This window comes from Calypte anna, chromosome 14, assembly GCF_003957555.1.
Source record: "Calypte anna isolate BGI_N300 chromosome 14, bCalAnn1_v1.p, whole genome shotgun sequence".
Lineage (NCBI taxonomy): Eukaryota > Metazoa > Chordata > Aves > Apodiformes > Trochilidae > Calypte > Calypte anna.
In genome coordinates, this window is record NC_044260.1 from 10,652,284 (window position 1) to 10,669,278 (window position 16,995).

At 36.0% G+C, this 16,995-nt stretch overlaps 1 protein-coding gene across 1 annotated transcript in view; it reads left to right on the top strand.

The window, feature by feature from the left end:
- IQCK (IQ motif containing K) overlaps positions 1-16,995 on the top strand; it is a 36,327-nt gene that overhangs the window by 671 nt on the left and 18,661 nt on the right. The window contains exons 2-6 of the mRNA XM_030460212.1: positions 1,000-1,055; positions 2,416-2,554; positions 3,844-3,941; positions 8,536-8,588; positions 8,709-8,786. Coding sequence (XP_030316072.1) covers positions 1,000-1,055; positions 2,416-2,554; positions 3,844-3,941; positions 8,536-8,588; positions 8,709-8,786 — 424 coding nt within the window. The remainder of the gene's footprint in view (positions 1-999; positions 1,056-2,415; positions 2,555-3,843; positions 3,942-8,535; positions 8,589-8,708; positions 8,787-16,995) is intronic.

A 16,995-nucleotide genomic window follows, 5' to 3' on the forward strand; every position in this document is an offset into this window, starting at 1 on the left:
AACCTGTGCCCTGCAGGAGAGCAGCCTGGGGCCGGGTCCTGGTCCTGGTCAGGGATTTGGGCCGTGTCCTTGGGATGGTGTAGGGGTGACAATGTTGTTGCTGTTACACACGTTCAATTAGTATAGAACTTGTGTTATCAGTCTGGTTCTAACAGCAGAAATCTTGGACTTTGTTCCCAGAAGTCCAAGAGCCCTGAGGGACAGCGTGATAACCAGCGTGATAGTTCTGTGCTGCTGGGGTGCTCCTTTCTTAGTCTTTTGTAGGAATTAGCCTTAGCTTTCTTAGCCTTAATGTAGGAATTTTGTGTTAAAATGGGAATTTTAAATGTACGAATAAAGTTGCATATTGTAATGAGGCTCAGCTGAGGCATCTGTACTCTAGAAGAAATGGTGATACCAGAAATGTAACTTATGGCAGGATGGGGAAGCTGCAGGGCTTAGCTGTAAGTGTTCTGTACTGTGTAGCTTGTAAGGGTTTCTTCCATATCAGGTCCATTGTCCTCTTCATCTTTAAATGTATTTATTTTTCTTAACCTGATTCATTACTGCTTTTTATTTAATTTTTTTTTTTAATTATTTTTCCAAAGTGGAGACAGTAATACTTAGCAGTGTCCTGGGGATTTAATGGTTTGTAGGGGAATTCAAGCTGAAAAGCACTACTATATAGTAAAAGCAATGGTTAATTCTGTGCAAGCATTTGTATTTTACTTGAAGTATTTAAAATCATTGTTTGGTTAAAAGTCTTTACCTCAGTAAAGGGTTCTTCTCTCACTGGGAACCTTGAGCTTGACTTAAAGCCAAGACAGGAGGCTCTGAAGTTCTCATTTGTTTAAAAACATTAGATTTCATATGGAACACATATTTGTTGTAATGTTTATTATTTCAAATCAGAATAATTGTCTTTAGAAAGTAATGTTTAAGAGAAAAATAAGTAAGAGAAATAAGAGAGAAAAATAAGTATCATCACAGCACAAATGCTATACTACTTTTTACTTCTAGAGTATGAAGCAGAGCAGCCTAAGTTTCCTGGTGTTCCTAAACCAAAACATGGATCTGTGAGTACAATTCAAGTAAAAACTCTGCATAGGCCTGGTTTTAAAAGATTTTAAATAACTAAATGGGAAAATTAGCTACCCAGAGAGCAGCCTCATGCACGAAATGAAAACAAAACTACATCTTGCAAACAATTTTTGTGAATCAACAAATGTAATAATCCAAATCATCGCTTCTATTTAAAGCAGCTTGGTTTGTGCTCTCCTAAAATTAGCGTGGCAGCTGTGTTTGGTTTGCACATCTCGCTGCCTTTCCTCGGTTGCTGTGGGCTGGGCTGGGAGCACTCCCGAGGCTTCCTCTGGGGGTGGTGCGAGCAGGGTGAGTGCAGTGAGGGAGTTACACATAAATAAATGGTCATTTAGATGTGGCCGTTGAAATTAGTGACATTAAACACGATCAAAATCGCTTGAAGTCTAATTTGGTCTTTACAAATTCAGTCTTGGAAGATTTAAAAAAAAAACAAAACAGAATTGAAGAAGGACAGACCTAGGAGCAACAACATTTATTGTCTTGGGCACCACATGCAGCATTAGCTTTCATATAAATTGGGCATTTTGGTAGACATTTTATCTTAATATTCTGTGTTTGGGTTACTTGGTTATTTTAAAACTATTTTGAGATATAGTTACATTGTCTGGCAGTTGGTCTCTTTGCACATATCCTGTTGCCCAAAATTTATCTGTATTCGTTTGCGTTACTGAATTGGAATAGTGAGCTCTGCTTGGGGCATTAGGCTGGGCATAATATATTGATGTATTTGAGCATTAAAATAAAATAATTTACTTTTTTATGTTGATGCACTTTTTATTTTCTAATGGATAGAATCTTGGTAATACGTTAATAGAGGGTTTCTTTGCACTCATTGGCATATTATGAGGGAAGTGGTCTGATCCTACCTCATGTTTTTCAGTAGCTCATAAATCCAACTGAATTTTGAAGTGAAACTTTTCAGTTTATATTGTTTTCATAGCAAACTGTCATGTGGACATTTTGGAGTTAAAAGATGTATCTGCCTTTCTTTGACAATACTTAGAAAATGCTGCCAGTTTTAATTTTCAAAGAATTATTTCTTACATGGCTGAAATATTTCTTAAGTTGTGATATCTCACCATATTCTCTTAAAAGCAGTCATATACCCTCTGTAAGGCTTGGATGTTTTCATTCTGCTGAAAACTGTGGAACTTTTAAAAGTGATTATTTATTTTAAAGTTCTCAGACAATACTGTAATAAATTAATATTAGAATTAGAAATTATAATTCTGTATATTTAAACTTAAAATTTTTCCAGTTGAATTGGCTTCTGAATTATTCTTTTTCAAGTGTGATTGGGGTATTTCTATAGGTTGCATTTATCTTGAACAGGTGTCTCTGGAAGCAGGACTATTTCAGCCACCACATATTGAACAATTTGGCTCAGCTTCTGCAGCTGATACTGTTGTCAAAGAGTTGTTCCCCACACCTGAGGCAGCCTCTGTTACAGAACCACCTGATCCAAAAACATGTGAGTAGGACTATATTATCTTGAATCTTACTGTGACTGGGTTTTTTGCAGTTGCCAAGGGTTTGTCATTTGTTGAATTCAAAGTGTTAACAGCTGCAACACCTTCTCCTGAGTTAAATTTTCATGATCACTCCCCTTGCCTGCAAACAGAGAGCCAGCATTGCCTCTTGGTCAGTGGAAGAAAGCTTAAATGGTGCATTGCAAATCAGTAGCATTGTCTGTCTGTTAAGGTAGGGCTGTTCTCTTCTGAATAAGTAACTTTTTATCTAGCCACTTAAATCTGAGAAAGGGAAGCATTTCTTCCTCTAATGTAATAATGCAAAACTAGGATCAATAGACTAAATAGATAATAGATTTGAAAACTGCTTTCAAGTATTATCTTTGCCTCTGATTACAAATTAGAATAGAAACAGCTGTAAAGTTTGGTTCTTCCATTTCATCAATTGCTGTCCTTTATAAAATTTACCGAATAGCAATGTATTTTTATTATGCATTTTAGCTCTCCTTTTTGACTTTTCTTCCACTTATTCTTGTTCATTAGTAATTCCTGTTGCTAATCAGGAGCAGTGTTACCCTTGGCTTTTCTATATATACATATATGTAGAGAAAGAGTGTCTTCCAACTAAGAACATTTTCTGGCAGTGTATGAACCAATTGAATTTATAAAGCAGAGAATAAATTCAGTGTTCCAGCTGTGTTGCCAAAAGAGAACACTTCTATGACTTACTCTTTACTGACTACACCAAAACCTGAACACTTACTGAATGGTCTTGCTTTAAATCCAGGACAGCACCTGAGCCACTCTTGCTCGTTTAGGGTTGGGTTTGTACCTTTCTGAGGCAAGTGCTCTTGTGGCTCCATGAAGGGTTGTCCTCCCTTGAGACTCAGCTGAGCAAGCAAGCAGCCATCAGGCCACACACAGAGCATGGGCAATAGCACTGCTGGATTTTGGTGATGCTAATAACTGCAGCTTTTCTTTCTGTCAGGGTAAATCAGCCCCCACTGCTTTTTCATGTATGTGGCTAAGCTGCTTCTGGCATCTCTGAGGCACATTGTAGTTTGTAGTGCTGATGCCTCTTTAGTTTGAAATTTACTCCACTTTATGTTGTTTTGGCTGAAGAGACCTGAAGACACACCTGTGGGTGTACCTGAACTGACTGAATCTGTTTAGTTCAAGCTGTGGTGGTGTTGATAAAATGACTGATACTTAGTTTATGATAACTGATGTGTGGGCTTTTTGTGAAATCTGAGTGCTTACCTGTAAGTGAAGGCTGTACTGTTTTGCACAGGTTCTGCTAAAGAGTACATAGAGCATTACATATTTCCAGTACTCTTACCTGGAATAGCTGAACTTCTGCACCACGTAATGAAGAGGAAGTATCATGAGGTTAGTTTTTACTTCAATGTTCAGTTCAAATAATTGGCAGAAAATCACAGCCTTTTATTTCACAGGCAGTATTTCATTATTTAGTCTTTTTTGAGAAAACCAACCACAACATGAAATAACATATCATGAGTTGTTTTGGATCTGGTCTTGAATGTTGTTTTCTCCAGTAATTCAGAACAGGTTGCATACTACACACACTTAATCATTATGACAGTCTCTAACTCACAACAAATCCTCTTAAATATCCAGTTCTAAGTTGTATCTAGCCTAAATAGTGTTGTATTTTAGAGAAACAGGCTTCCTCTCAGGTTAATGTACATCACTCATTTGAGGGTGATGTAAAGAACTTGAATTTTGCTTCATTACTCAAGTGTTTTTGCTGGTCTGTCATCCTAGTACAAGTACATTTTGTATTTTGCTTTTTAAGATTCTGTGTAAACTCCATTTAATTGCAAAGCAGGTTATTCAGCATTAATGATCTTATAAAAATTGTACACTTAAAAAGTCACTGTTTGCTATATGTACATTTATACTCTTTTTTTCAGTGTATCTGTGCATAAGAATATCTAGAGAGACATTCCTCATGGTGTACAGGGAGTGCTGTAAAAAACATTATAACTGGTGCATTGTAAAGCTTGCTGCATCACCATAGCCTAACTCTCAGATGCCCAACAATATATTATGTACAGGGGGGGTGGGGTCTTTCATAATTTCTAATGTTTTCTCCATCCATGGAATTGATTTTTTTCTTTCTTTCTGACTTTCTGCCTGTTATCCATGCTTTTCAATGTAAAATGTTTCTTTTTTTTTTATGCCTGCAGCTGAGCTTAGTTGCAGCTTCATATTATGAAGAGCAATTATTTTAAAGTGAAAATATCTCACTTTTTCTACATAATACACATCTGAGGAATTTAGACTATGCTCTTGGGGTTATAGATTAAAATTATAGCAAAGTGAAGTAGACTTTGTATTGCTGGTGGGTCATTAATCTTGTTAGGTCTTGATCTACCTCCACTCCACCTCCTGACCCTGACTTCCTGCTACAGACGTGTGTGTATATTTAGTGACAGATATTGTGGAACAATTTGTAAAAATTACATGTTCTGTTTGCCACTGATGTACCCATGCCTGGCACAGCCAAAAAGACACAACACTTACCATGCTTGAATAGACACTCCAAACTTGCATTTCAGTTCCAAGTCTGTACATTTAATAACAGAATTATAGAATTTTTTTCTCAGTCTTCACATGATTTTTGTGTGTCTATAACTGATTGATATATAGATGTGTGTATTTGTAATCTGTGATTAATACAGGGAAAATGGTTCATTTACATGCTGTTATGGCATGACATCTTTGTTCATCATTCCTGCCATCACTTTTACATTACTTAACCCAAAACACTCTGAACATATATATTATTTATCAGACTCATAATGAAATCTGTATTGATTCATGTCTTTTAAAGGAAGCACATAACCTTTACAGGAAAAAAGCTTAAAATACAGTCCTTGATAGATGTTACGTATTTTGGAAGGCAGTAAAACAGCACTTAATTTAAAAAATATGAATTCATAGAAATAATTGTGTTTCAAACTTGGGACATATCTAAGGGTACTTTGTCTATTTTTAATCTGAGAAATTTTGCAGAGCTTCAGTGGTATATAGATTGGAAACTGTCTCCTGAAAATGGATCTGGGTCTGTGCTTTATAGTAAACTAATAAACCAATCATTTGCTAACGCATAGAAACTTCATAAAAATGAGCACATCAAAAAGACAAAGTGATTTTTGTTATACCAAGAGGTATCCTGCTATTGGGAAGGAAGTTGAGGAAAGCAAGCTTATGTCAAAATGATCATTTTCCACTGTGACATCATTACTTTTTCCTTTTGAACAATAACTAGTAAAACAATAGCTCTTTATGCTTGCCACATGACTGAATACTCTTGGGGTTTTTTTCACTACTGTACAGGTGCTTGTACTGGGGCATTCTGTTCCCTTATCTGACTTACATACATGATTTCTAATTATACTTTTGTTTCTTAATTAGATTAGATCTATTAATCTTTAGATTAGATCTATTCATGCAATAGATCTATTCATGCGATAACTGGAACTGATTTTTAGGATCAAAAACAGAGCCCTTAGAAACCCAGAGAAAGGCAGGGACAAGGAAAAAGGATCATGTGGTAAACACACCAGAAGGCAGCTTAAAAAATGGGAGGCAAACAAAGAGTAAAAGATGAATGGAATTTGTAAGAGAGCATGAGAGGAACATTTTGTTATTAAACTAACTGGAATCATGAAGGATGGGAAGAGAATACTGGGTCTGAATTTTGGCTAGACATGAGCATTAAAGCCTGTAAAGGGCAGCTCCAATAGAATAAAGTGGTGGGAAATAAATGGAAGAAGCACTGGAGGAAAAAGGAGGGGTAATCAGACTGACTGTGGTCAATGTGGATTGAACATGAGAATTGCAGGGGAGAATGAAGAGTGGAGTTTTGATGAGAGGGATTTTTGTGTTCTCAAGGGGAATTGAGACAAATGAGAATGAAAAGTCCTTAATTTATTTAAATAGAATAAGCAGGAGAGTTGCTTAGCAATTGAAATAGGGGAAAGGGAGTTCAGATCATTGGACCAAGAGGAATTTAAGGAAGTGATAAGGAAAGATGCATCCATGTCTGCAAAGGAAGAACTGTAGAATCAAATGGAAAAATCAGGAAAGGGAGAAGATTATTCTGGAAGCAGTCATTTGCATAGGAAAGAAATCTGCAAGGTCTTGTTTGGAAAGTGATGTAGGAACATATTTTAAACAAAATGTTTAAGTAACTGGGCTCTATGGAGCACATATGAAAAATCTGAAAAGCATAATCTTAAATCACCAGCTCCTAGATATATTTGCAGACTTCAAATTGACATAAATATCAGAACAGTCTGCAGAAGATCTGTTTTTAAATTAGATGAAAGATTGCCAAGGGTATTCCCTTGCTGACTTTTTTTTCCCCTACCAAAAGTTCTCCTAAACCTTATCCTGTCTGCTGTCAAACAGCTCTATGGGGAAGACTATTTAGGTAAATCTTGTCTCTCATGAACACTTGAACATTTGTTTATCAGCTGTAAAATTGAGCAATGTTTAAATGTTTTTATTAGCAGAACTCTCTTTTTTGTTGTTAGAAGCCACAGAAAGAGGGTGGCATATCAGACTCTCTAATGGAATACTTTATATTTAAAAGTATGATAGATCAGGGAAAGTGAATGAAAGAATGTTTCCTAATGACTTTGCCATCTTCTGATCACCAGTGTTTTTGCATTATTACCAGCTACATTGTATTTAAATGGAAAAAAAATGGAGAATTCTGAATATAAATAGTTTATAAATGCAGGTTAACAATGCACATTGTACAGATATTTCCTGTGTTTATCCCAATTCATGCAGCACAGGAGGAATGTGTCACAGGCAGGTCAATTTATGGGTTTTTTCCCCTTCTATACATGTTCATTGTTGGGCAACTTAGGTTTTAATTCATTAGCAAAGTGAACTGTTTCCTGGCAAAAAAAACCCAACCATACCCAACATTAAAAGGTACTCAGCTTGACTGAACTCCTCCCTGATAAATTCACTGGATCTAAGAAGGACAAAAGATGAATTTTCATTCCTTTGGTGATGACTGTTTTGACAAGACTGTTCTGATAATTTTTTTTCATGTTGCTAGGGAAAAGCAAGTTACTTAAAACAGATTAAATTACAGCTGCTGGATTAAATTGAATTTTGTTGTCACAGTATAGAATTTATTCTTTGAAACAATTCAGCAGGGACCCAGTTTCATGCTGTGATTGAGAATAACTGAACCATTTGACTCTGCTATTTGTTTTCAGATCCTGTTCAAGTCAAAATTTTTCCATTTAACATCTAAAGTGACCTGTAGAAAGCTCTCCAGTGAAGGTGTTGGTCTCTAAAAGCTTCTAGGAACAGTAGCTGTTTTTCACCTGTTTCTCTGTAATGTCCATGGTACCCAGGGGTGTGAGTAGACATTGGCCTTGTTTCCCCTTCCTTTCTCAACTGCCCCACAGAAGATTTTTCCTGAGCAGCCATAAAATGCTCTGTTGTCTGTGTCTGAAGTGCTCACACTGCCTTCAAGCTGGAAGGAGGAAACAATATTCCATCAATGTTTTATCTGTGCCTTGTAAGCAATGTAGTATTTTAAGTATAATAATAGAGCTTTGAACAAAATTGCAAATAATTCACAACACATTTTCATATATGAGATCTGTTAATTTCTTTGCAATGAAAATGCCACTTAAAAAGATCACATCACATTTCAGAGGTGTTTGTCATGGCAGCAAATATGAAGAAAGTATATGTAGAATTTTTTACTCATTTTCTGACTTGACTTGAAAGCATTCCACAAAAATTCTAAAATTTTGACTGAGCCATTGACTGTTGGCAGTAGCAACACTGAAGTAGACAGAATAATATACTCTATATTTAATTTAACAACCTCAGTCAATTTAGCTTCTGTTCTTCTCTAGTAGTAAAAATGTGTAACAGATCCAAAGATAATAAATAATTTTAAACTATCTTCTATCTTTAGAGAAAAAGGACCAGTTTTAATGCTTGTGATTTCCTAATCGAGTGGTTATACAAGTAAGTTTATCAAGACTTTTACTATTAATTATGCTCAGTGATTCAAAGGCATTAATTTCCTAATAGAATAGCTGACATTTAAATTAATATTTTTTGTTTTCTTCTTTTTCTTACTACCAGCAACGACCCGAAAAGGAAGGATAAGCCATTCACAGAATTCTTTTCCATTCCTTTTGTTAAGGACTGGCTAAAGGACCAGTAAGTTATTGCAGTACTTGAAGTAATCTTTACTCCTTTTATTCTTTTCCCCTGTGTTACAACTGAGCACTCTAAATGCCCTTTACTGCATGCAACAAAGAACTATGGTATGCTTTCTAATTTGGTAGTATATTTGTGGGACTGTCTTTTGTACCAGAATTGTTCCCAGAGAAATTAGTTTAGAAATCCTAAAAATGTTAGTTGCAGAGTGCAGGGCATTCATACAGGCTGGTAGTGTTATTAATATCTTTGTACTAAGAAGCAGAAGAGTGTTTCCAATGCATCTTCCTACAATGGAAATCTCTGAGGTTATGTAGTCTAAAATCCTTCCTCTAACTGTAAGCAGCTGTTTTAAAAATACCTGAAGCAATCTTTGGTGTCAGGATGCATTTCTGCAGATGTTTGTATGAATGTCTGAGAAATGAACACTTCTTTTGGCAGTCTTGGTTGTGTATTCCTCATTGTTCCTGTAGAACCCAGGTAGACAGTAGTCTTTAAAAAAGTGTTACTATCCTTGAGACTGTGTTTTGTTTTAAAATGTAGCTATTGTATGAGAGCAGAAGTAAAGTAATAGTTCACAGTATGAAAATGAGAAACCAGAGAAAATTAGAATTAGAGGTCTTAGATAGATGTGGTCAAAGTTGTGTAGGGAGTTTCTGCAGTGACAGAGCTGCACATCTTTGGAGAGTGACCCATTTCATCTCAACTCTGATACCTTCAGGTATCTGCTACTGCATCATCCTGTCCAGCCACTGTTGTTCAAACTTACCAGTGCTGGGACACTGCTAACAGTTTCCTTCAGTAGAACACTTGGTCTTGCCAATAAGATTCCTGTTTAAGGCACTGAATTTTGTAGTTTGGAAACTGCTTATGAACTGCAGTGAGGTTTTCATACTTACTTTTTAAGAATACTGAAGAGCCATCAATTAGTATGGCAGTTCTGATGGCACTGACTTGTGAGGATGAGTATTTTTTCCTAGGATTAAAATCTTGTATCAGAGTTTTAACAAATGTTTCTCTTAGAAGTGATTTTCCCTGCTCTCTCCTCTTCTTCACCCCAACCTGCTTGTAGACAACTTTGTATCACTTTGTCAGTTTGGCAGGATGCTGGGTTATTCTGATCAGGGATATACTCTTGAGTTAGAAATCTTTCTTCCATAATGTGGAAGGAGGGATTGTGTAGCTATTTAAATGATAGATCATTTTTTCCAATCTGGTTCAGCCTGACAAACCTTTGTATTGGCACAAATGAAAGATTCAAATGAAGGGCTCAAGGCAAGGTGAAGAGAATAAATGAGCTGTTAAGATACAGAGGTGGTGGTAGCAGGAATTGCTTAAGTCAGCTTTGCCAACAAGAGAAATACTCTGTGGAGTCACAGCCAGAATGACTCATAGCTTCTGTTGGTACTTGTGCTCCTAAATAATGTAGTGACAGCTCCACAAGGGCACTGATGTGTCCAAGTCCTGCTTAAATTGATACACACTTGATCTGAAATCCTCTAAAAAATAGGCCTTTAAAAATATAATTTTTAAATAATTAATAAAAACAACCTTTTTGTGGACTTAATCTGAAAATTACAGATTTCTTAGCAAATATTGCTTATGAAGTAAGCATTGTTGGAGCAACATGAAAGAATGAAATATTAACTAAGAATAAAAATAGAGAATTTTATTATTATGTCCCTCTGGGTATGTCATAAATAATTTATTATTTATTCTTCCAGATACCACATTTAATATGTAATTGATTTTATGCTTTTTATTGTCTTTTCTGTTTTTGTTTTTAAGGGAGTTTTCATCTTTTAATAGGATTTATGAATATGTGAAAGAGAATATGCTAAAAAGTGATGGTCAGATTTTTTGGGATGATCCTTATCCCAACTATTTAGGTGCTATAGTTAAGAGGAAGTAAAAAGCATTGCTGCAAATTTTGGGGAAAACTCCTGTGTTACTTTTTCAGTTAGTTTTCTTAATTTGAAAAGCATTCTATGAAGTCTGTTTGCTAGGAATGGATTTCTGTACCATTTCAAAATAGGGTTTGCCAGAGTAAGGAAGTCTTCATGCTTAAAAACTAAAACCAAACCAAAATAAAAAACCAAGAGGGATTAATTTTTCTTGTATCAGAGATTCTGCTTTTTTAATATAAGCCATACTTGAATAGGACTTTTTTGGCTCTCCTCCAGTGCCTCCAGTTTTTTCTTTGAAGCTCTGTTGTTCTTAATAGTCAAAGCCACAGTCTTATGATCCTCACTCTTTGTATGATGTGTTTCTAAATGAGATCTTGCAGCTTACTTTCCTTTATAAGGAGACCCAAACGCTGCACCAGTTCCCAGAATTTTAAATGCAAACATTGTACCTTCAAAAGCTGGTTCCTGTAGGTGAAAGAGTTTATAAAATTTGAATTTGTTCCTAGCTTTAGTATGTGCAGCATTTGTTACGACATAAGTAAAGAAAAGCCTCAGTATCTTTCCCTTGTCTTCCACTGGATTCTGTAGGTTCCCAGCAGCACTGACAAAATATTATATCCCTTGGGGATTCTTGATTCCCAAAGTAGATTTCAAAAGCAATAGGAAGAGCAGCCTCACCTCTGGTAATCTACATTTCATGTCCATGAGCACACAAAACCTTGCTGTTGTCTTAAAGGGCTGTTGAACCTTTCAGAGGGCCAGAAACTGGAGATTATCAAGCAACTAACAAAAGTTTTTGGAAACCTCCTGAGTGTATGTCCCTGTTTCTACATTCAAGACTGCTGATATAGCCAAGTGAAGTAAACAGAATTAGAGCCTTGAATGTTTTGTACTCCTATAAATATGCTAATGAGCAACACACTTGCCTTTTGTCAGCATTTTCCAGTGGTGTTTCTGGCTGAATAGCAGGAGCAGCAAGTATCCAAGCTGTATGTAGTAAACTGGGGGCAGAGAAGGAGAGTGATCTCTGTTTATGCCCTGATCTCCCTTAAATTTTTGCTTTTCTGTCACAGTTTGAATCTTTATTGCGAATATCATGGCAGTATTATTACCCAACCTTATTTGGCATATTAATAAAAGACCTATGATGAAACCAATGAAAAAGAGTTCCACTGCTTTGAAAAATACTGATACTATAAAAATTTACTGTCACTTGAATTTAATAATATGACACAATTGTTCAAGTTCACTTTCAACCCTTATATTCAGTGAAAGAGAATGGTGTATGGATCCAGGCCAGGAATAAGCCTAAGTATTTCCCTGGCTGTTGAAGATTAGTCTTTGTGTGCAATGTTTTATATGGGTTACAAGAACTGAAGGTGTATTTTATAAATAGAAGTTAATTCACAAGATATTTTTTTATCTGTATTTTCTCATTCTCTGTATAGAGGTATTTACTTGATACTCAGTTCAGAAGAACACATTTCTTGGTTTGTCTGTGTGTACCAACACAAATGTGCAGATACAGAGAAAATGAATTTATCATGGCTTTAATGAAGTGGACAGCTAAGATAAATTTATATGTCTATAAATTATTACTTAATCTGAAGTAGTGGCTTTTTGCCAAATATCAGTATCTGCATACCTATCAAATACACATTGATTTTATTTTATGGCCCACAATATTCTAATTATGTGAAGTCTGCTGGTCTCAGCTGCCTTTACAGTTGACTTCTTTGTCAGCCCTCAGATGGCTAGTAGGGATAATTTTGCATGGCTGACTGATTTCTTTCTTTCCATAATATGTCCAGTTCCTACAGGCTTTGATTTCTGCACACTGCTGTATTTCAGTGATTTGTCTCTAAACCAGCCACATTTACAGTGTGTTTGACTTGCATTATGTTTTTTCTTTCATTTCCTTAAATAATTTGATCTTGAGGGTTTTGTTGTTGCTGTGTTTTGGGGTTTTTTGGGATGCTTGTATGGTGAGCAGCACATTTAGTTGTAATAACAGAAAAGTAAAAAAAAAAAAAAAAAAAAAGTCTGTATGGATGTTATTCTATGTAGATCCAAGTAAAGAACTGCCATTCCAGTAGCATCACAGAATTAAAGGAAACAAAGGAAAAATTACTTAAAAACCAACAGCTTTGTGTGGAAAAATTTCATGAAGTCTCTGTATAAAGAAACTTACCATGCTGTGTCACAATGTTTTATGAAGTTTTATGGCTACAAATCCTGATGCAGTGATGAAACTTGCTTTAATATATATAAAGATCATCAAAATGGCAATAAGAGAACTGAAAATGTATTGGTGGTTTGTGACATCTTCCTGTTAGAGGACTAACTAGGGATTGTTTTGGTTGCTGTGGTTTTTATGTTAACAGGATACCATTTCTGATCTAAAGTACCCAAACAGTGATGTAAATTTCCCTATGGACATGAGTGGACTTCTGAGTAGGTCCACATTTGGTTTCCTTCAGGCCAGGGCCACAAACAGAATACCTAAATATTGGTCTCACAAAAAAGGAAACTGAGGCAACACATTGTGACAAAACATGTAGCAAATAGGCAAGCTCAGGAGGACTGAGTGTTATCATTAAAATAATGGTACTCCACAGGTAGAGAGCATGTTAAAGGGCAAGAAAGGCAGTAGAATTCTCAGAGCTTAAGACAAAAGATTCTTACTCTGTTAATGTTCTGGTATGTTCTTGCTCTTAAGACTTCTTGCTGTGCTTTCTGTAATTCCTCCCACATTCTTGTTATCTCTGCTGCCACATTCTCCTGTCCCTTATATGACTATGCCTCTCCACTTGCTGACTTTCTCATTTTAGTTCCACACTATCTTTTATTTTTACCATGCCTTTTCTTCATTACAAAAAGGTGAATAGTAAACAAATAGTTTGTGTATGTTAACAGTTGTATGCATAGTACCACTATGGCCACTTTGTATTTTTATAGTTTTTATTATGCTGCAATCTTTTGCATCTTCTGTGTGTATGTGGCTTTTTGTTGTTAGAATTGTGTCTGAGACAGAAATGAAATAGGAGATTTAGAAGTGAAATGTTTTGTCTGTTCACAAGCTATAATCTTTATATGCCATAATATTTAAAGTACAGAAGTGTATTCCAAAGACCAGCAAACACTTTTTTTTTAAAATAAGGATTGTAAGGATTTTTTACTCCTTTTTTTTTTACAAGTTACGTAGATCACTGGTCATTTACTTGTATCTTACATATAGCACTGTCCTTTGGTCTGTTCCCTTGTCTTTTGCATTGTGAATATTGCAGGGACTTGGCTGTTGCCTGTGTTCATGCGTGACAGAAATATTCAAGAGCAATAATCATCCCAGTCAAATGAAAGGTGAAGTGGCTGTGGGTTGTGGCTCCTTAGGATGGCAGAGCCTCTCCTATTGAAACTTACAGGCCTCCAGAAGGTCTGATTCTTGTAGCTGGGGCTGCTTCAGTATTTCTGGACTCGAGCTTTCTAAAACCAGATAGAAACCCTGATAGGTCATGGCCTGCTCCTGGCTGTTCCCCTGTCACCTGTGTGCCATCTGCCCCAGGCACTGATGCTCTCTGAGCTGGAACTGTGGTCCTGCAGGCAGCTGGCTGTAAGGCTGGTGGTTAAACTTGATGGTTGTCTCTTACTGTTAGGGAACAAATTTGAATTAAAAGAGAAATTGCAAAATCCTGAATTACACATGGTGAAAATTTTGCCTGAATAAGTTTTCTTCTTACATTTCCCTTTTGAGAAGGGAATGAGACATATTTGTAGGATGGATTTGGGATTTAATGAGAATTGGGGTTTCTGGACATGGCTGTGTAAAAATGCTGTCCGTGTACAGTGTCTGTCAGTGTGACTTTAAACCCCCGTAGGTCAGCTTGGTGACAAGATAAGGGAGGCTCTTTTTCTCCCTCCTTGAGTATCCACTGAGAAACCCTTCTGTCCCCAAGGAACTCAGATATGCATCTTAAATAACAACATTTCTCAGTACCTCATGTATTTGTTTAATCCAAGTCTGGTTTATATCTTGTGGGTGCCAAATTCTACCTACTAATTAAATATAATTTCATAATTAAATAATTAAATATAATTTAATTAGTATCTCACATTTTCAAGATCTGTACAAGTTTGTTCAGAAAGCAAGAAATGTGTTTCTAGAATTTAACTTTCCTCTGGTCAGGGTCTGCTTTATTCAGATTTGGTAAAATATAATACTAAAGGAAAAACATTTTATTGATTCTCTTTTACAGGTGCAACTTACATTAAACAATATATCATCTGCACATATCCAAAAAGATATCAATACATTTAGCAGTCATGCATAACCAAATACTAAATAAGCAGAATGTAGTTATTGTATGTTTTACTGTCAGTTTTGATCTTCTTGGAGGGATACAGCTGTCTTTTGCCACAAATGACATATTCCCTTTTCCTAGCTCACTGCTGAGGGGTGATTGCCTCTGCTCAGATTCTATTTTTATTTGACATGAAGCCAATTGCCTATATTCTCTCAGACAAAACTCAACCTGGCATGACTTCTGTTCTTTAAAGCTGCCATGTTGAAATGATTGATGTTTGCCAGTGACTGTCATACTGAAAATTATGTCCTGTTCCTTCTCGATTTTATATTGGTTCCTAAAATGTAATGCTGGATTATAAAGTAGAGATTTTTGTAATCTGAGAATGAAAGCAAGTGCATGTTAGAGCTGGCCTTGCAGGCTGTGAGAAATCTGAGGTTGTTCTTTAAAGATGTACTCCTTTGGAAAGAAAGTTCAATGTCTTTGATATAACTGCTGTAAAATATGTAGGTCTTTCTGCAGTATTCCCACTCTTAAGTTTTGGTTTTCAGAAAGATCAAAAATAGAACAGAGGATGAAAGCTTGTCAACTGAACCAGCACAGTCCAACTTCATGTTTTTAAGTCTGATTGTAAGAAGCAGTTAACTCCAGGAGCCTTCCTTGTCCAGCACTTACCATTTTTCTTGAGCAGTTGCAATGTTAATTAACGTTTACTGGGCTAAACGAGTTTAACTTCATGGAGAGATTGCTTGTTATTTTTGCCTTATTTCTACTCTTCAGAGCAAGGTTTTCTTTGACACTGAAATACATGTATGCCAAAACCCAGCTGCCATGAGGATGAGATCAGTTTAGCTGAGTACACAGACCAAAATGGTGCAGCTGGGGCAGTGTTAGTTAATAGTTTAGATTGTGCCCTGTGTTGAAATTCTCTTTTAGTGAAGACAAGCCCTAAGAGAAGGATGTCAGGGAGTATTGGAAGCTTACTAGGGCAGAGACTAATATGAATGAAATTAAGTGAAAGGAAAATACAAGCTGTCAAAGCTTTTAACTTGAGCTGTAATATTCTATAAAACAAATTTCCAAAAGGAATTGCAGAAGTAATGTTTTAGCCAGAAAGTGTAAAACTGCATAAATGACTTGCTAATGGATGATCTTTGCAGTGTGAGAGTCTTTACAGCATAAATACTGTAAATATGTGCCTGCATGGGTTGCTTGTGTCTATAGATGATTGCTGCATCCAAGCTCCTAATGTCATGGTCTTCCAAGTCAAAGCTGTGTTCAATCTGTGTTCAGTCTGTGTTCAATCTGTGAGGAGAGTGCCTCATAGCAGTTATTCTAACACTGCGCCAAGTCCACTGTTTTTAACTGGTATTTTTATGAGTCACAGCAATGTTACTCTGTAGTTCATTAGCTATAAGTTACATTTGTTATAAAATAAGCTATATAAGTGGTTTTTGTCTTGTCCTTTCCAATGGACAGTTTCTGATCATTGTGTGTGAGAAATTAACGCCCATAGAAAATGGCTTTTGGGAAGCAGGATTTGATACAGTGATTGGAGTTCTTGTTGGTGATGGCTGAATTGTAATTACAGTTTAGATTGTTTCCCATTAAAATGGGTCGCAACAGAACCCCCAAATATGCTTTCAAATTACTGTATATTTTGATTGCAAAATGTTAATTTCACAAATGTATTACTTTTTATCACCAAACAGTGTATAAATTATATACGAAGTAAAATTTCAGCCATTTAAGAATTATTTTAGGCATTTCTAAAGATGGATCTGTGCCTATGCGGATATAAAAATTGTTTTTCATTACACTTTAAGTGAAATCATAACACAAATTATGTGCTAAAATATATTTACATTGAGTGTTTCATAATAAATAAATTCTTATAAACATTTGTGTTGTCTGTTCATTGCTCCATGCACACTAAAACCCCCCCTGCTTCCCAAATGACAAGCCCACTTCTCTCACCCACCTCCTACTGCCACCTCAAAC